Here is a 21,444-nt window from a genome sequence, read left to right on the forward strand (position 1 = left end):
CTGTTTTGTTCCATTGGTCTATCTCTCTGTTTTGGTACCAATATCTTGCTGTTTTGGTTGCTATAGCCCTGTAGTATAGTTTGAAGTCAGGTAGTGTGATGCCTCCAGCTTTGTTCTTTTTGCTTAGGATTGTCTTGGCAATGTGGGCTTTTTTTTGGTTCCATGTGAACTTTAAAGTAGTTTTTTCCAATTTTGTGAAGAAAGTCATTGGTAGCTTGATGGGATGGCATTGAATCTATAAATTACCTTTCACGATAATGATTCTTTTCATGATACTGATTCTTCCTACCCATGAGCATGGAATGTTCTTCCATTTGTTTGAGTCCTATTTTATTTTTCTTGAGCAGTGGTTTGTGGTTCTCCTTGAAGGCGTCCTTCACATCCCTTGTTAGTTGGATTCCTAGGTGTTTTATTCTCTTTGAAACAATTGTGAATGAGAGTTCACTCATGATTTGACTCTCTGTCTGTTATTGGTGTATTGAAATGCTTGTGATTTTTGCACATTGATTTTGTATCCTGAGACTTTGCTTAGGTTGCTTATCAGATTAAGGAGATTTTGGGCTGAGATGATGGGGTTTTCTAAATATATAATCATGTCATCTTCAAACAGGGACAATTTGACTTCCTCTTTTCCAGTTGAATACCCTTTATTTCTTTCTCCTGCCTGATTGCCCTGGCCAGGATTTCCAACACTACGTTGAATAGGAGTGGTGAGAGAGGGCATCCCTGTCTTGTGCCAGTTTTCAAAGGGAATGCTTCTAGTTTTTGCCCATTCACTATGATATTGGATGTGGGTTTGTCATAAATAGTTCTTATTATTTTGAGATACATCCCAGCAATACCTAATTTATTGAGAGTTTTTAGCATGAAGGGCTGTTTAATTTTTTTGAAGGCTTTTCTGCATCTATTGAGATAATCATGTGTTTTTTGTCTTTGATTCTGTTTATATGATGGATTAAGTTTATTGTTTTGCATGTGTTGAACCAGCCTTACATCCAAGGGATGAAGCCAACTTGATCGTGTTGGATAAGCTTTTTGATGTGCTGCTGGATAAGGTTTGCCAGTATTTTATTGAGGATTTTTGCATCGGTGTTCATCAGGGATATTGATCTAAAATTCTCTTTTTCTGTTTTGTCTCTGCCATGCTTTGGTATCAGGATGATGCTGACCTCATGAGTTAGGGAGGATTTCATCTTTTTCTATTGATTGGAATAGTTTCAGAAGGAACGGTAGCAACTCCTTTTTGTACCTCTGGTAGAATTTGGTTGTGAACCCATCTTGTCCTGCATTTTTTTTTTGGTTGGTAGGCTATTAATTATTGCATCAATTTCAGAGGCTGTTGTAGCTCTATTCAGAGATTCAACTTCTTCCTGGTTTAGTCTTGGGAGGATGTATGTTTCCAGCAATTTATCCATTTTGTCTAGATTTTCTAGTTTATTTGCATAGAGGTGTTTATAGTATTCTCTGATGGTAGTTTGTATTTCCGTGGGATCGGTGGTGATATCCACTGTATAATTTTTTTATTGCGTCTCTTTGATTCTTCTCTGTTTTCTTCTTTATTAGTCTTGCTAGTGGTCTATCAGGTTTTTTTTTTTTTTTTTTTTTTTTGATCTTTTCAAAAAACCGTCTCCTGGATTCACTGATTTTTTGAAGCGTTTTTTTTGTGTCTCTATCTCCTTCTGTTCTGCTCTGATCTTAGTTATTTCTTGCCTTCTGTTAGCTTTTGAATGTGTTTGCTCTTGCTTCTCTAGTTCTTTTAATTGTGATCTTAGGGTAGTGACTTTAGATCTTTCCTGCTTTCTCCTGTGCATTTAGTGCTAAAAATTTCCCTCCACACACTGCTTTAAATGTATCCCAGAGATTCTGGTATGTTGTGTCTTTGTTCTCATTGGTTTCAAAGAACATCTTTATTTCTGCCTTCATTTCATTATTTACCCAGTAGTCATTCAGATGCAGGTTGATCAGTTTCCATGTAGTTGTGCGGTTTTGAGTGAGTTTCTTAATCCTGAGTTCTAATTTGATTACACTGTGGTCTGAGAGAGAGTTTGTTATAATTTTTTTTCTTTTACATTTCCTGAGGAGTGCTTTACTTCCAACTATGTGGTCAATTTTGGAATAAGTGTGATGTGGTGCTGAGAAGAATGTATATTCTGTTGATTTGGGGTGGAGAGTTCTGTAGCTGTCTATTAGGTCTGCTTGGTGCAGAGCTGAGTTTAAGTCCTGGATATCCTTGTTAACTTTCTGTCTCGTTGATCTGTCTAATATTGACAGTGGGGTGTTAAAGTCTCCCATTATTATCGTGTGGTAGTCTAAGTCTCTTTGTAGGTCTCTAAGGACTTGCTTTATGAATCTGGGTGCTCCTGTATTGGTGCATATATATTTAGGATAGTTACCTCTTCTTGTTGAATTGATCCCTTTACCATTTTGTAAGGGCCTTCTTTGTCTCTTTTGATATTTGTTTTTTTAAAGTCTGTTTTATCAGAGACTAGGATTGCATCCCCTGCTTTTTGTTTTGTTTTGTTTTCCATTTGCTTGGTAGATCTCCCTCCATCCCTTCATTTTGAGCCTATGTGTGTCTCTGCAGGTGAGATGGGTCTCCTGAATACAGCACACTGATGGGTCTTGACTCTTTACCCAATTTGCCAGTCTGTGTCTTTTACTTGGGGAATTTAGCCCATTTACATTTAAGGCTAATATTGTTATGTGTGAGTTTGATCCTGTCATTATGATTTTAGCTGGTTATTTTGCTCATTAGTTGATGCAGTTTCCTCCTAGCATCAATAGTCTTTACAATTTGGTGTGTTTTTGCAGTGGCTGGTACCAGTTGTTCCTTTCCATGTTTAGTCTTCCTTCAGGAGCTCTTGTAAGGTAGGCCTGTGGTGACAAAATCCCTGAGCATTTGCTTGTCTGTAAAGGATTTTATTTCTCTTTCACTTATGAAGCTTAGTTTGACTGGAAATGAAATTCTGGGTTGAAAATTCTTTTTCTTTAAGAATGTTGAATATTGGCTGCCACTCTCTTCTGGCTTGTAGAGTTTGTGCTGAAAGATCTGCTGTTAGTCTGATGGACTTCCCTTTGTGGGTAACTTGACCTTTCTATCTGGCTGCCCTTAACTTTTTTTCCTTCATTTCAACTTTGGTGATTCTGACAATTATGTGTCTTGGGGTTGCTCTTCTCGAGGAGTATCTTTGTGGAGTTCTCTGTATTTGCTGAATTTGAATGTTGGCCTGCCTTGCTAGGTTGGGAAGTTCTCCTGGATAATATCCTGAAGAGTGTTTTCCAACTTGGTTCCATTCTCCCCATCACTTTCAGATACAACAATCAAACATAGATTTGGTGTTTTCACATAGTCCCATATTTCTTGGAGACTTTGTTTCTTTTTGCTCTTTTTTTCTCTAAGCTTCTCTTATTGCTTAATTTCATTCATTTGATCTTCAATCACTGATATCCTTTCTGATATCGTTTCAATCCTTGATTGAATCGGCTACTGAAGCTTATGCATGTGTCATGTAGTTCTTGTGCCATGGTTTTCAGCTCCATCAGGTCATTTAAGGTCATATCTACGCTGTTCATTCTAGTTAGCCATTTGTTTAATATTTTTTCATGGTTTTTGGCTTCTTTGTGATGGGTTTGAACATCCTGCTTTAGCTCAGAGAAGTTTGTTATTACCTGTCTTCTGAAGCCTGCTTCTGTCAACTCATCAAATTCATTTTCCATCTAGTTTTGTTCCATTGCTGGCAAGGAGCTATGATCCTTTGAAAGAGAAGAGGTGCTCTGATTTTTAGAATTTTCAGCTTTTCTTCTTTGGTTTCTCCCCATCTTTGTGGTTTTATCTACCTTTGTTCTTTGATGATGGTGACCTACAAATGGCATTTTTTGTGTGGATATCCTTTTTGTTAGTGTTGATGCTATTCCTTTCTGTTTGTTAGTTTTCCTTCTAACAGTCAAGACCCTTAGCTGCAGGTCTGTTGGAGTTTACTGGAGGTCCACTCCAGACCCTGTTTGCCTGGGTATCACCAGCAGAGGCTGCAGAACAGCAAATGTTGCTGCCTGATCCTTCCTCTGGAAGCTTCATCTCAGAGGGGCACACAGCTGTATGAGATGTCAGTCAGCCCCTACTGGGAGGTGTCTTCCAGTTAGGCTACTCGGGGGTCAGGGACATACTTGAGGAGGCAGTCTGTCCGTTCTCAGATCTTAAACTCCCGGCTGGGAGAACCACTGCTCTCTTCAGAGCTGTCAGACAGGGATGTTTAAGTCTGCAGAAGTGTCTGCTGCCTTTTATTCAGCTATGCCCTGCCCCCAGAGGTGGAGACTACAGAGGCAGGCAGGCCTGGTTGTGCTGAGGTGGGCTCCACCCAGTTCGAGCTTCCCGGCCCCTTTGTTTATTTAGTGAAGCCTCAGCAGTTGCGGACACCCCTCCTCCAGCCTTGCTGCCACCTCGCAGTTCAATCTCAGACTGCTGTGCTAGCAGTGAGCAAGGCTCCATGGGCGTGGGACCCACCGAGCCAGGCACGGGATATAATTTCCTGGTGTGCCATTTTCTAAGATAGTTGGAAAAGCGCAGTATTAGGGTGGGAGTGTCCTGAGTTTCCAGGTACCATCTGTCACAGCTCCCCTTGGCTGGGAAAGGGAATTCTCTGACCCCTTGTGCTTCCCAGGTGAGGCGATGCCCCACCCTGCTTTGGCTCACACTCTGTGGGCCACACCCACTGTCCAACAAGTCCCAGTGACATGAACCCAGTACCTCAGCTGGAAATGCAGAAATCAACTGTCTTTTGCATTGCTCATGCTGGGAGCTATAGACTGGTCCTGTTCCTATTCAGCTATCTTGGAACGATAAAAACACAAATGCTTACTGTTGAGCACTGATTTTAATCTTGTTTTCACTACAGGAGGAAAGGGTCTGGGGGCAAATGTAAACTGTGCTAATAATTCACTACAGGAGGAAAGGGTGTGGGGGCAAATGTAAATTGTGCTAATAATTGATAAAGCTATAAGTTCTGTTTGCAAGGGCCAACCAAGAGGGCCACAGTGTCCCTGAAAAGATGGAAACATTCCAAAGCTGGTTTCCTGAAAGATTCATCTTAAAGTACATAGGACTGGTTATTTCTCAAAATAAAGCATTCAGACTTTTCTGTTGACTGAATTGTTGTTTAAGTAGAACCAATTAATTTTGAAATTTTACTTGTGCCAGCTTTTACTTTGCTTGCCAATAACTAATCACATTGTTTCCTTATTTTTGTTTTTAATACCAACAATCAGTTTTTGTATTTTAAAAAGCCACTTTGGGATACTGAAGTTTTAAGCCAAGACTATTTAGTTGATTGGCTCAGTAAGTAGGTTGCTGGAGAAGTCAACCATTCTTTCTGGCATACCTTCAAACATAAATGAGATATATGTTTTCCAAAGATGGAAAAATTCTATTTTGATTAATTAACAGATTTTGTAATAAGATGTAGCTTATATCATAGTCACTTTTATACTTAAAATACTGTATTGTTGGCATCTGGAATCTCATTGGTAAACAATATAAACATATTGTTTTTAGCACATTAAATTTCAGATTTCTTGGATTGTCATTGGACGTTTCTGATGGTGTACTATTAAATCATTATATCCCCACAGAGAGTATATTGAGGTAGAAAGATGAATCATGTGGTTCAGACAGAGGTAAGCCAGACAGACCCCTATAGCAGTAGGCTATATCGTACAGCCTAGGTGTGTAGTAGGCTATATCACATAGGTTTGATCAATGATTATCATTGGGTCTTGTGTGAATTAAATGTAAAGAACCCAACAGAATACCAGAATCATAAAGTATATTCAACAAATGGATGCAATCATCATTTTTAACTACGTAATGGCAGAGACAGCCACCCATAGTAAGGAGTCACTTTTGCCCAGGTCTCTTCATTTGAGATTTGTTGTATGGAGGGAAACCCACGTAGTGTGTTACACAACCCTATTGAGTTGACTTTAAACATCTTTCTTGTCCTCTCCAGTAGCAGTACATCCATAACTACTTCCCAACCCTCAGTGGCCAAGGTTGGAATGCACTCAGATACAAGTTTGGAGTGAGGTCACTAGCTCTTCTCTGGCCAAAAAGAAGAGGGTTCTTCTACTGTTAATAACTAAGAGGTCATGAGGGAAATAGCCCTGATGGGGTCCGAGTCTTGCAGAAATACTACCTTAGTATTCACTGCCTTTTAAATATATATATATGTATTTTTATATATTATATATAATATATATTAAATATATATATATCATTTACTTACTAATGATTCTGTCTGTAGATTGCTTTCATCTGCATTTGCTCTTCTAATTTCACCACTTTCTTACTGAAAAATAGCAAGCCAGATGCAACATGCCTTCTTGTGCCATTTCAGTAATAATTATTCATTGGCAACAGGTGATGTGTTCAAAATAACATCAAATGAAGTGTTTGACTTTTTCTTTTTGTGTGTAATTTTGGTTATAATAATACGTATAAATTATGTTATAATAATATTCCATCTGCTCCCCTCAAAAATGTGGGAACAACTGAGACTGAAAACACATAAACCCACTTAGAAACTTGTGTGCATATATTCAGGCCAGTTAAATCATGCCAGGGAAAAATATGTGATTGCAATAGAAAGATTTGTGCTTCTGTTATTCATCAATTTTATATCTCATTCCTTGAGAACTTTGCTATGTTAAGTGAGCCCCAACTCACCCTGCCTGGTTATACCCATTTGGGTAGGAAGAGGAAGGGTATGGTCTGACTTGGAAACAAAACACGCCAGAATCACTAGAAGCACTTCTCCCATGTAAGGACCTGGATTCCCAATCTGTTTCTCTCCCTTCCAGGGTCTGTGATCTCCTCTTTTCAGCCTTCAACTTTCTATTTAATGAGCTTGAGCTCATTGTATGTCATCATCATCACAACCAACAGTAGTAGTAATAACAACAACCTCTGCAGACACCATTTAAGGAGGACTGATTCTGGGTCAGGCACCATAATGAATGGTTTATATAGTCCATTTAGTTATCTCAGCAACTGTATAAGTTGTATGGAGTCACTTTTCAAAAGAGGAGAGGGAGACTCAGATAAATGAAGTGACTTGTCCAAGGTCACACAACTAGCAAGTATCAGAAGTGGCATTTGAATCCAGTTTCTCTGGCTGAAAATCCTATACTCTAGGGAATCAATCCAGAATTCCAGTGTTTTCCTGAAACTATATGTTTTTGTTTTTAAGCTGGTGGGATCCACAGTGTAAGTTGGAACCCATTCTTGTGCAGTTTTCCTGTATTCCAGGTGTTAACTTTTCTTATTCTTCACTCCCTTCTCACAGGTTCCAATTCCTGCTCCCATAAACAAATAATATAGCCAACACTTCATGTTGAATCCTTATATTTTTAAGGAAAAATAATTTATATTTGTCAGAACTGATAACATGATTGATGCATAAGCAATTTGATTCACAAATCTTTAAATTGTCTTGGCAAGCAACATATGAAAAATCCAAGAGGAATAGAAGTTTAATCAGCTTGTGTTCGAATAAAATTATTTAATCAGGTTAACATGACTTTCAGATGATGATTTCAACAGCAGTGTATTGCAAGCTGTCCAAATATGTATTTTGATATATTTTTCTAACACTATTATTAGTTTTTATTTTATATCGAGGAAAGATATGATATAGCAAAAGCAATCTAAAATTATTTTTAACTTCACAAATGATACAGTTTGAAAACTAAGTCAAATAAGCCATTTTCTCCAGCGTTCTTTGAGTATTGTTGTTAAAGCACATATAATATCCACTAACAGGAAAAACAAGTCAAATAGCTTAACTTCTAAACTGTATCAGAACAATGGGTTTTTGACAACCTAATTGCAAGCTTTGTGTTGAAAAATGGGTGAAATAGGGAAATAATTTTTTGAAATAATGTTTAAGGAGAAATTACTAATACTACCAGCTCTATAAAGATATTTTAAAGCTATACTTACTAAAAAGTATAATATCACCAAACTAGACAGAGAATTGAGTGGAACAGCCTGAGTTACCAATGGAAAAGAGAAGAATTATTTAATAAATCATGTTTAGATAACTGATTTTAAAAATACATGTAATGAATGGCAGTGTAGTAGTATAGGTCTTAAAGTTAACAGGATAGATTTCGAAGTCTAGTATATTTGAATGAAAACACAAACTATCATGTATTAACTTACGCAGGTCAGTCAGTTTTTTCTAATGTTCAATTGCCTTCAAATTCCTTATGTTCAGTCTCCTTAAAATGAAGATAAAACATACTTCCTAGAGTTAGTATGATTATTAATAAACTAATATTTGTATAAATAGCTGGCATATTAGTCATGATAAACTGAATTTTTGGACCTTATATGAAGTATTAATATCTATAGCTCAATATGAATTGCTTGAAGACATTGTTTATTTAAGCATCAATTTTCTTAGAAACCATAGCTACCCATGCATTATGTGACAAGCCTGTTGAACTGCTCTACACAATAGGGTGGTAACTATAAGCATGTGGCAAGATCTGTAATTTCACTTTGAATTCTAATGTTGCTTTGCAGTATGGAAAGCTAAAGTTAACCATTTGTAGCTCAATTTCATATTAGGTTTATTAGTGCCTAAAAGTTTAAAGTTGAAATGCTTACCAATGCATTAACAGCTATAATCAATCAATTCCCATCCCATATCTTTGAAAGTATTAGCTTGTTTTATGTAGAATAATATAGTTTTTAGTGCAGCATAAATAATATAATTCATACTAATGGCATATTAGAGGGATATATAAAATTTTTACCCATATATTTTGCAGTCTCAAAAATGTGAATAAGATCTAATGTTGATGAAGAAACAAGAAATCAATTTGTAAAATAAATGCTAAAGGATTTTACGCAGGGATTATAATTAACATTTTTGTACTTGCAACCCCACGTAATAAAGTACACTGCATGTGGGAGGAAAAAAATATGTAAGTTCTGAATGAACATGCTTCTTTGAAAACAGAAATTAAGCCTACAATGTAGACTTTGTTAAAGGTCATAGAAAATCCAGCTGTCGGGCTGGGCGCAGTGGCTCATGTCTATAATCCCAGCACTTTGGGAGGCCAAGGTGGATGGATCACCTGAGGTCAGGAGCTCGAGACCAGCCTGGCCAACATGGTGAAAACCCCATCTCTACTAAAAATACAAAAATTAACCAGGTGTGGTGGCAGGCACAATTCAGATCCAAAGTCTGAATTGTAAACATTGTACCCAGTAGGTGATTTCTCAATCTTCGCCTCTCTCTCCCACCCTCCCCCATTTTGGAGTACCCACTCACTTAACTTTTGGCTTTGGAATGATTTCTAAACCACAATGATCTTGTTTCAGAGCAGTCAGGAGATTCTCCCAAATGTTTTGCATTACAGTGAAACTGAAGAGTAACCTACAGACAGCTTTTTGGAATAACTAGCTACCGAGTTGTACTTCAAGGAAAATGTTCAGTGCAGTATCCTGAATTTAGATTCAGACAGAGTTTTAAATAGTTTTATTTAAAAATTGGCAGGGGAAAACCCATAATTTGAATAATAGAGTCTCTTAAATTCAGTCTGAATTGGACTGCTTGCATTGGTCTGTCAGGCGATAACTAAATTTCCCTTTCAGGTGGTCCTGTTGAAACAGAACCATAAAATGGCTGTGATATTACTTGTCCAACATGAGAAAGAAATCAGCGTTTTATTTACATTTGATCCCTGTTTCAATACACAAAAGCAACTCCAAAGTGAATGGTTTGAGATTTAAGGTTTGCTTACCTCTTCCCAACCCTTTGGCTTTTAGATTTGCTTGGAACTGTAGAAGAAATCCTTCCAAGCCTCTCAGAAAATATCAGTGTTTGGGGGATGAAAGATTCAGTTCCACAAGGCATAATTTCACTCAAAGAAAAACTGAGCACCTCATCTGATGAGCCCGTGCCACGCAGCCGCCATGTTGTCTCACTCCTCAAGTCTACTTGTCTTTACATTTTTACCTCTGGAACAACAGGTATGATCCAATTATTCTGAAGGCTAAAATGAATGCGACAAATTTGCAAAGCAATGGTGTTGGGCAAATTTCTACCATAGGTAGTGACCAACCATCTGAGAATGCATGCTTGCAAGAAGATGTAAGGATCTCAGATGCTAGAACTTTTCAACTTGAATGGAAAGTTAATTATTTTAACTTATACTTGAAAAGTCATCTTGTTCGTTTGGCGTTTGTCCCATTTGACAATATTTTCTTAAAGTTTGGTAGTACAAAGGGCACGGGAGTGTCCAAACACCCTGATCCAGTCTCATTGCTCAGTGTATGATACTTGACTTTTCAGGCAAGATCTTTGTTAGCTTCTCTGATCCTTAAATTTGTGATATCTAAAATGAAGAAATTAGTTTAAATAGTTTCTACTGATTCTTTTGGATTTAAAAAGTGTTTTAATGTACTTGAAAAAAACAGTTCTCTATATTCCTGTGTAAATTATTAAATCCTAAGCATAGTCCAGGTATAACTGCAATTTAGGCACCTGTCGCTGACTCTCCTGATTTTGGTTAGGGTAATTGAATTATATGACAAACAAGAAATCTTGAAGGCATTGCAAGTTTGGACAAAGATACAGCATAAAATCAAGTAAATAAACTTTATTTTATGTAAACAGCAGCAATAACAAAGAATAATAAAACTGCCTGAGAATTCAAAAGAAGGGCCTGGCACAGTGACTCACACCTATAATCACATATTTTGGGGGCCAAGGCAGGAGGATTACTTGAGACCAAGTGTTTGAGGCCAGCCTGGGCAACATAGTGAGACCCCATATCTAAAAAAAAAAAAAAATAGCCAGGTGCAGTGGCATGCACCTGTAATACCAGCTACTCAGGAGGCTAAGGCAGGATAATCATTCTATCCCAGAAGTTCGGGATTATAGTGAGCCGATTGCACCACTGCACTCCAGCCTGGGCAACAGAGTGAGACTCAGTCTTAAGAAAGAAGAGAAAGAGAATTCAAAAGATATGTTAAACTTAATTGATTTCTAGGAAAAACTGAGTGGTATTAATGGTAGCCTAAATAGGCTTTCATTATTAATTTGAAGATGATTGGTGATTTGACTTAGACATATTAAGAGTATTCTGTTACTTATTTCTTGTGCATAGGTTGTAAGCAACTATTGCATAGTAAAATTTTTCTTACATTTTAAAAATCTATTCAGTTCCTAATTGTAATCCCTTTTAGACTGGAGAATAGGATGTATTTTTTTTTTTATTTTTTTTACTATGATTAGAACAGCTTTGATAAATGAACTGAAAACTGCTAATATGTGTGTGGCTACTCTGTCCAGACTCAGGGAGCTTCTTTCTGAGATTCTTCAGGCTACCTAAACAGATCTACTGAATAATTACAGGTCTAGAAGTTCACAGATTGAGCAGATACACAGTCCCTTAGGACAAAAAGAATGGAACTAGAGATGACAGCTACAAAATTTTAGAAAAGGAGATGATGACTGAGTGTGGTGGCAGATACTGCAGACCCAAGAAGCTGAAGCTTATGGTAAAGCCTTGAAGAAAACTCATTTGCCCCCACCAAACCCCAGAAAGGCTCAGAAGTTGGGTACCAGGTACCTCAAAGAGCAGAAAATAAATGTGGAAATTTTATGGGAAGTTTGTTTAAGAAGGAACTGTAGTCCTGGATTGCTTCTTCCACCCTGATAGAAGTCCTGAGGTGTATTCTCTGGAAAAGATGAACTTCTGAAAATACCAGGAAGAACAGGGGTTTAAAAAGTAGGGGATATAAGAGAACATCTCCCTCTCTGTAAATATGTGTATATGTATATGTATATACATATATATATATAAGTTCTCTTTAATATATGTAACTTCTTTTAACACTTGACTGTTTTAATCATTAAGATTCTTGTCTGAGGAATCTGAATAGCCCATGTGTAAAAATTGAAAGACACTGATCATGATGGATTCCCCCAACAGAATGTTCTGGACAGTGAAACCAACTAGTAAATACGTGTTCTTCAGGCACAGAGATTCTAGTTAATGTTTTGCTTGTTTATTTTGTGTTTTTGTGTCTGCACTTTTAAACATAAACTGATAGTCAATAGTCTCCAGATATTTGAAAAAATCCTCCTGAATATATTCTAGATTAGATTGAGACCAATACAAACCAAAGATAAAAAGGATGTTGGAGAAAACTGACAAGATAGAGAGGAGAAATTTTCAAAAAATTGTTATTGCTAATATTCTGAAAGATGGGGACAAAAAGGGTCAATAATATAAAAATAACATACTTCAAAAAGAGGAATATTCAGAGAACACAAGTGTTGGAAAATAAATCTCTCAAAAAGTGAAGCAAAAGGTAAGAGTAGAAAAATAGGATAGACAAGATTAGGAAATTAGTGATTCTGTCCAGGAGGGCTATTTTTAAAAAAATCAAGAGTTCTAAAGATGAAAGGATGAACACACAAATAAATGTAACCAAAAAAAGCAATGAGGAAAAAAAAAAAACAAAAAAAAAAACAGAAATAATGAAGGAACGAGAAGAAGGGGATGTGAAATTTTTTTTTTTTCAAATTCAAAAATATCTAGAACTGTAAGACCTGAGTTGTCAGACTGAAAAGGTCTACAAATTTCCCAGCAAAATGGATAGATGAGACTGGTCCCAGTACAAGTCATCATGATATTATAGACTACTGAAAACTAATAGAAGATTCCAAAAATGAAATAATAGAAATACCATGTTGCATCCAAAGCATAAGAAATCAGGAAGACTGATAATTGCTCAACATATATAATGGAAGTCAGAAGATTATAGAGCAATGCCTTCAAAGTCCTGCATAAAAATAATTTCTTACCTAGAATTCTTTACAAGCAGCCATTCAAGTGTATGGGTGGAAAAAAAAGACATATTCAGACACATGAGGACTCACAAAAACTTACCTCCCAAATACTCTTTATCAGATAGCTACTGAAACCAAATGTGTACTACCACTGTAATTAATTTCTAGAATCTTAGATCTATACAGAAAGGCCAACTATAAAATTACATAGTGTTTGAGATACAGTCCTACTTAGCAACCTGTCAAAGGAGCGTTGCTAAAGTCAGAATGGCCTCTTTTACAAAGCAGATAGACTATGATATATTTTGTGTCAATTGCTAGTGTAGTTGTTATCAGCATCATCTTCCTTTCTATTACTTCCTTTCTAGTTATATGAATATGTATGCATATGTATATGTATGTATGTGTGTATATATGTTTCCCGTTTTCTTTTCTTCCAGGTCTACCAAAAGCAGCTGTGATTAGTCAGCTGCAGGCTTTAAGGGGTTCTGCTGTCCTGTGGGCTTTTGGTTGTACTGCTGATGACATTGTTTATATAACCCTTCCTCTGTATCATAGTTCAGCAGCTATCCTGGGAATTTCTGGATGTGTTGAGTTGGGTAAGGCTTTATTTTCTTTTTGGTAAGTTTTCAAAATGCCTAATAATTAGAACAAGTGTTTATTAACATTTGAAGCTTTATTGGTAGAATTTAGAGCGATTATATGCATATTATTTTATTATAACAATATTTATTTTAAAAAACCACACAATTTTATGGCATATTCAGTGTTTTCCTGAGGTGAAAAGAACAGTTTTCTGAGGATTTGGCCATGTAGCTGGAGCTGGCTATTGGCTGGGCTTCTCCCTCCTTGTGGTCACTCACCCTCAAACAATCTAGCCCCAGATTCCTCAAATGGTGTAGAAATGTTCCAAGGGAGTGAGTATGGAAGCTGCATACTTAAGGCCTACTCTGGAAAGTCACATAGGTTATTTCACCTTCATTCCATCGATCAGAGCAAGTCATGGGCCAGCCTAGATTCAAGATTCCAGGAGATATAGAAGCCACCTCTTGAAGGGAGAAGGAGCAAATATACATTACAAAAGTAAGAGCCTTGAAGAAATTGCTGAGGCCATCTTTGCAAACAATCTGCCATAGACACTCAATAAATTAGTTGGTAGAGCTCGTGACTCAGTAGATTCCATTCATAAACATGCAAGATTATGTGTCAGTTTCTAGACGTCACATAATATACAAACAGTGGAGATCATTTGCTACTTGTATTTGTCTAAAATGCTGTAATTTTTAGAATAGAATATTTAGAATATTATCAATATCCACCATAAATAAAGATGAAGGTCAAGACATTAAAATCTTCACTGGACATACATTGTTGTGAAAACTAGGTTCTGCAGTCATTTAAGAACTGTTTTGTTAGTACTATCTTGCCAATTCAACCTTACTAACAGTTGACTGCAAGATAAGTTGAGACTGCTTTAAAGTTTTAAAAATGAATAATATGTATACATTCAAATTCAAAAGTAAATGAATATTCTTGGCTTCTATGAAGAAGGATGACTCTTATCAATAGCGATGCTCTAATACTTTAACTCTTTTACTTATTTTGACTGTTGCTTTTGTCCTGTGTATTGCAAAAAGCATATAGAATTACAAAAATATAGAATAAAAAATAGAATTAAAAAATATAGAATTACAATATTTTTAACAGAGTTTTTGGACAATAAAATCAGTGTTTCCAAATGAGTTTGATACAAATTACTGACGATGAGTTATTAAAGTTTTAAAATGAGCAAACATATTCTAGACAGAAAAACATAATTTATGTTTTATGTTCATTCTGCCCTTGAATTTTTTTCCCTAGTGCCTGTTTTTGTGTTTTCTTATAGGTGCCACTTGTGTGTTAAAGAAGAAATTCTCAGCAAGCCAGTTTTGGAATGACTGCAAGAAGTATGATGTGACTGTGTTTCAGTATATTGGAGAACTTTGTCGCTACCTTTGCAAACAATCTACGGTAGGTGTAATCATTATCAGAAAAAAATATGTCAGAAAGAATAAGTATTAAGATAGAAAAAGTTATTTTTATTTCTTTGTTTATACTCTACCTTTGTTACTGGTGGGTCTTTGTTCTTAGAGCTCCCAAGATGGTGGCAGGCTGCTCCCAAGATGGTGGCAAGCCTTGTGTTCTCTCACCTGGGGTTCTTGGCTTCACAGATTCCAAGGAATGGAACTCTGGGCCATGCAGTGGGTGTCATAGCTCTATTAGAAGCCATGGGTCATGTAAGAGAACCCTGGAACCCAGCGACTAGTGTTCAGCTCAATTAGGACGAACCCCGGCACTTAGCAGCGCAGAAACAATGGTGAGCCTCTAGCCCCATGGGGAGCAGCAATGGGCACCTTGCTCGATTAGAAGCACAGCAGACACCCTGCGGGATCCAGAGGGGTAGAAGTCAGCAGCGGGTCTGCCACTGCGGCAACCACCAGTGGTGGATGGTGAGCGAAAACTCAGTTTGAGTCGGAATAAACGCGGACCAGAAGAGTGTGCAGTTGCAAGATTTAATAGAGTGAAACAGAGCTCCCATACAAGAGGGGACCCAAAGCAGGTTGCCACTGCCAGCTCGAATGCCTGGGATTTTATCCAGATCTTTGTCCCTCCCTCTGTGCTCTCAGGCAATAGATGATTGACTATTTCTTTACCACCTGCTTTTAGCCTAATTGGTATTTTAGTGAGCTCTCTTTACTACTTGCTTGTTCAGGTGTGAGCTGAGTTACAAGCCCGGTGTTTAAAGGTGGGTGCAGTCACCTTCCCCAGCTAGGCTTAGGAATTCTTAGTTAGCCTAGGAAATACAGCTAGTCCTGTCTCTCACCTTCTTTCAGAACATAGTTTAGCTGACTTACAAAGATGCATGCAATACCCCAAGATAAAATAAGACAAGTGAAAGAAAATAAACAGACAGCTATCCAAGAATGTACTAATGTGCTTTTTACTGTAGCAAGATAGGACAGACCCAAAGACTTTGTGTTTAGACTAATTAAAATTTCTATAAACATAACATGCAGCAGATTATGAAATTAGATTCATGCTATGTTTACAGAAAGCAATTATTCTAAGGTTAAAATAATCTTTTAAAATGCTGTTCTTTAAAAAAATAACTACTGACCACTGACACTGATTATAATTTATTTTCTATTTTTTCTTTTGAGTAAGTGATTATATTAGGACTTTTTTTTTGTTTTACTTTAAATTAAAAAAAAAAACACCTCATATTGCTTTGATTTGCACTTGTCTCCTTACCTGAAGAAGTCATTTCCACATTCTTTTGATCAACTGCCACCATCTGAAAAATAGAGAAGCAGAGACAGTTGCAATAGCCTGAAGTTTATCTTTATCGGTTCATTTTTTTTTTGCCCTCAGAAGTTATTTTCTGTTTCCTGGTTTCATTTATATCTCTAAATGCTTCTTCTTTAACTTTATGATTTTCTAAACATTCTTGAGACTATAAAGAAGTGACTTTCTTTAATCAAATTTATTTAATTCTTTAATTATATTATTTTATTATTTATTATTATAAATAATTCATCTTTAGTTATCTGATTATTTTACAAATAAAATCCGCATCGGCCCCTTCAAGAATGACAGTAGAGTAGGATATTGCCCTGCGTGGGGTGGGGCAACAGAACCTTGGTCTTTGAGACCCACCTTTCCTAGACTAGAGGATCTCACTTATCACCTCTGCCATCATCACACCTACTTAAGGCATGAATGGTGTGCTGGGATATCTTCTCTTCTTCTCTTTGGCTAAAATCTGGACATGTAACTTTTCAGTTACCCAGAGCACAGCTGACACTAGGTTGGAGGCATTTAAATAAGACTTTTTAAAGATACAAGATTACATAGGGAAGATGGACACACAAAAAAATGTGAAATTGGATAATCTGATGTACAAATTGCTTTGATTTATTTTGAGCTTGGAGTTTACCAAGGAGAAACCTCCAGTCGAGCTTCTGACCCACCTCCGTGTGGCAGAAGCCATTCTTACTCATTTTTTGTCTGGAGTGCTTCAAATAACTATAGATTCCATAGATTCATAGCCAAGACAAAGAGTTTCAGATAATTGTTTTACATTTTTTGAATTTTTTTCTCTTCAAGGAGACCTTACTTCAGATAAGGGATGTAGTCTTAAACTAAAGAACCCCAGTAATACACTTAGAATGCCATAACCTCACATATTTTCTCTTCTAGTTTTCGTTGTACTTTTTGGTAATGTGATATCTGGAGTAGGTTAATTTAGGGAATTAATGCCCTCCAGTAAGATTAAGGTCACCTTCAGATGAGATTTCATGACTTTAGTACAGAATACAGTAGGTGCTACCTAGTGAAGCTCATCTGTTTTCTAAACCACATGCTCCACCATTCCTGTTTCCTGTCAGCCATTAATGGTGACATTAGTTTGTGTAATGTCATTGATCAGTAAATATTTATCGAATGGTTGAATATATGGATTTACTTATTTCTAAAATTTACCAACTTAAATAATGCTGCATTTAGTGTCTTCATGCAATTGAGCTAATTTAGGTTTTCAGAAGTGAATGTAAATAGCCAAAGTATATGGATGCTTCTGCGATTTTTAGAAAATATTTCTAAATTGCTCTTCACAGTGGTTGAAGTGATTTAGAATCTCATGCACATTGTAGGAGTATGCCTGTTGCACAGTGTCTGTCAGTACTGGGTGTTATTAAAAATAGTGGTTTTCCAGTTGTGCTTCTTGGAAAATTAGAAGCTCTTTTAAGCTCCCTCAAAAGTTCCTGAAACATGGTGAGTCAGAGTAAAAGCAGGCCAATTTCCAAGGCCCACCCTTTCAAATATCATGAATTAAACCCAATTTCCTGAGCACCTCAATAATACTTTGTTTGAACAAAGGATGCCTCAGTGGTTTTTAATTAGAGAAGTAAATTTGAGTATTTACTTTTGTTTATAATTGTATAGACTAGACACAAACATATATTAATGTGCTCTGTTAAGATTGCTGGCAAGGCGGGAGAGTTTTCCAGCTGTATTTCCCTTTTAAAAATATCTCTTTTGTGTCTTGTACTCATTTATTTCTTTGGTACATAATGTTTTACCTTATCCATTTGAACTTCCACTTCATATAATAAAGATATTAATAGTTTTTCATATTGGTTACAAATCTTTTCTCAGTGTTTTCCTTTAAATTTTTTAATGAAATGAAATATTCTTTTTAACTCTCTGAATCTGTATTGCACTGATTTGGAGAAAAGATTATAGCTTCAGAGAATTAGAACTGAGCATTGAAAACAGAATACCTGATTGCTTTTTAATTAATTTAATTTTTAGGGGTGGGCATGGTGATTCATGCCTGTAATCCCAGCACTTTGGGAGGCCAAGGTGGGCAGATCACTTGAGGTCAGGAGTTTGAGGTCAGCCTGGTCAATATGGGGAAACCATCTCTACTAAAAATACAAAATTAATATTATTTAAATACAAAAATACAATATGGGGAAATGATCTCTACTAAAAATACAAAAATTAGCCGGGCATGGTGGCAACCACCTGTAATCCCAGCTACCCAGGAGGCTGAGACAGGAGAATTGCTTAAACCCATGAGATGGAGGTTGTGTGAGCCGAGATTGTGCCACTGTACTCCAGCCTGGGTGACAGAGCAAGACTCTGACTCAAAAAATAATAATAATTTAATTTTTAATTTTAATTTTTGACTAAATCTCTTTGAAGAAAAAATGATGTTTATGAAATAATCTGCAAATGCTTACCTGAATGCAAACTGAGGAAGAAAGAAGGAAATATATATATCTTTACCCAAAGGAAAACTTAACATTTTTTTTTAAGCAGAGAAGCATTGTACTAGCTAATCCCCTTTGTTGACCTCACACAAAATGAGTACAAGCTGTTCTTGGCATTAAAAATTAGGAAAAGGAGAAAGTCATTCTGTTATGACATCTTTTCCCTTCAAGGAGATCTTACATTTTTGCTGTCCAATATTCCTTTCAATGACATTCCCTTGAAAGGAAGGCACAGTTTCTGCTGCACAGCCAGCACATCAGTGGATTCAGGTAGAGCCAGAGAATGAACACATGACATGGTCCTGGTCCTCACCTTCAAAGAATTAAAATGGAATGTCTCATAAGCCATGGTTTGAAGCCCCACAGACAGTTATTTAAAAGAAAGCAAAACCATGTGTTTTTAAAACAGATTCAGATTTGTTGACAATCTCAGGGTAAGTAGCATATTCCAAAGGAAATTTACCTGCAGGCAGAAGTCACAGTGTGAGTTGAATGTTTATGTGTAGCTGCACAAAGACTCCCTAGGGTTGGTTTTCTCTGGCCAGAAGCATTTATCCATTCCCGTCTCTCAAACATGCACCCCATCCCTCACTGCTTTTCTTTTTCGCAACTCCAGTTACAAAAGTTATTTTGGCATAAATATTAGATGTACTTCTTTAAAACTGCTGGCAGCAGCGTTATCCAGAAAAAGAGACTGACTCCTGTTAGTCATGGTGAGATGAAGTTGTTCTTCTCTTCCCCTGAGACTAGGAAAGCAGCTCTCCCTCACTTTTAATCTACCAAGTTTTCTAGGTTACTAAAGCACCATCGTACAATCTGATTGGGTCTAGTTCTGTATTAATATTAATGTTGTCTTTAACATTGATTGGTGAGGAATGTGTTGGAACTGTAGACATCAGTAATCTTCCTGGGGAGTCTTGCTGCAGAGTTTGTCTTATATAAATAATTCTTCCTAACACAGTCAACAGTTAGCCATATCTAGGGATATATCTAGGGATAGCACCTTATATGTAACATATTCATTTACTCATTCATTCATTCATTCATTCATTCAAGTAATATTATAGGATTAGATATACAGGGACATGCAGGACAAATCAAACTGCTTCTCTCATGGAATTTATACTCTCTTTGATGAGGGGGAGAGAAAATAAACCCAGCAAACACAGAGGAAAAGTAATTACAGACAATGGCAAGTGTTATGAAGAAACAAAACAGGATGCGGTGATGGAGAATAATGGGCTGTGGGAGTAGGACATTGCCAATTAGACTGGGTGGTCAGAAAAGACTTCACAAAAATAGTAATCTATGAGCTGAGGACCTGATATGACAAGTGGGATCCAGGAACAGAAAAGCTGGGAGGTGGCAGTCATGACAGAAGAAACTGAAAAGGAAGAGGCCCACAGAAAACACCACCTGAATGTTTGAAGAGAAGGAGGGTGTGCCGGTAAATCCATTGACAAGATCTTGTAGGGCTTGAATCTTTGTAATCTTGAAGGAGAAACTTGGATTTTATTCCTATCAGGGTAGTTGAAAAAAGATGAAGGAAAAACTGGGGAAAAAAGTATACCAGTTTGGGATCTATTTTGAAGGAAAGCTAACAAGACTTGTTAGATCAAGGATAGGAAGTGAAGGAATGGGTAGAATCGAGGATAAGTCCCAGGTTTTGGCTCAAACATCTAGGGAAATTATGAACTATTTTCTGAGATAAAGAAAACTGAGATTCAAGGAATTAAAATTAATTTTTTAGATCTGTTAAGTTTGATATATTGTACATCCAGATGAAGAAGTTAAATAGGCAATTGGATGTAGGAAGCTGAAGCTCAAATAGTACAAAAAACGGGACCTAATTAGCAAAACAAGGACCTACAGTGTGATGCATGTATGATGCTTATTTTTCAAGCTACTATTTGTAGTTTGACATTTAGGCTATGTAATTTGTCTATATATGTCATTGTAGAACACCCACATTTTGACATTCTCAAGGCATAGTCTATACTTATTAGTAATGTATTTTCTAAAAATTATATCCCTCTCCCTTGTTTTGTTTTCTTAAAAGCTAAGAAATTCCCTGGGAGCCAGAAAACATCTTTATGATTCTGAATACTTTTGGTAAAGAATATTGAAATTTGACAAAATGTCTTACACTTGTCTCCCATTATAAAACGGGAGCTCTTTTAAAGTACCAGTGTATTCAATAAATATTTTTTATTCATTTTTAAACTATACAAATTGTGTTAAATTTTTCATGAGTAATGCTTAGACAATCCTGCAGTGAGCCCCTAAGAGTTTACAGGTTTTTTTTAAATTATTATTTTGTTTTGTTTTTCTGAGGCTGACAAGATGAAAATTTTGTAACACAAGAAGCAATTTATGGCAGTGTGAGAGTGTTTCAGTTTGAAAGGAAACCTGCTTTCTTTTCTCCAAAAGAATCTATCGTTCCTTCAAGAGTTTTCTTTGTCGTATCTAGATATGATTTGGGAATGAAGAAGATTCAGTAGTGCCAGAGAATAAGATTCCAATAGGAGAGATCGAATGATGCTAACTTGATCTTGGTATCTTGAACTTGCTTGTTTGTTCATTTGTTTTGCCAGTTACTTTTTGAGTGGGACAAAAGACAGTCATAGGCTAAAATCTTGGCTTTACCTTGTGCCTGGTTAAGTGCATTCTATTTATTCTTTTTTCTCTATTGAAAATGGGAATATTAAAAACATTTGCTCTTTCATCATATTTTCATTTTCTTAGTTCCTATGAGTGTCTTA

General features: G+C 36.5%; 1 protein-coding gene across 4 annotated transcripts in view; it reads left to right on the forward strand.

The window, feature by feature from the left end:
• The window catches only part of SLC27A6 (solute carrier family 27 member 6), an 84,696-nt gene that overhangs the window by 3,927 nt on the left and 59,325 nt on the right, over positions 1-21,444 (forward strand). For all 4 annotated transcript variants that reach the window (XM_045394194.2, XM_015451845.4, XM_065546711.1 and 1 more), the window contains 3 exons: positions 9,833-10,036; positions 13,307-13,465; positions 14,752-14,876. In XM_045394194.2, coding sequence (XP_045250129.2) covers positions 9,833-10,036; positions 13,307-13,465; positions 14,752-14,876 — 488 coding nt within the window. The remainder of the gene's footprint in view (positions 1-9,832; positions 10,037-13,306; positions 13,466-14,751; positions 14,877-21,444) is intronic.

This window comes from Macaca fascicularis, chromosome 6, assembly GCF_037993035.2.
Source record: "Macaca fascicularis isolate 582-1 chromosome 6, T2T-MFA8v1.1".
Taxonomy (NCBI): domain Eukaryota; kingdom Metazoa; phylum Chordata; class Mammalia; order Primates; family Cercopithecidae; genus Macaca; species Macaca fascicularis.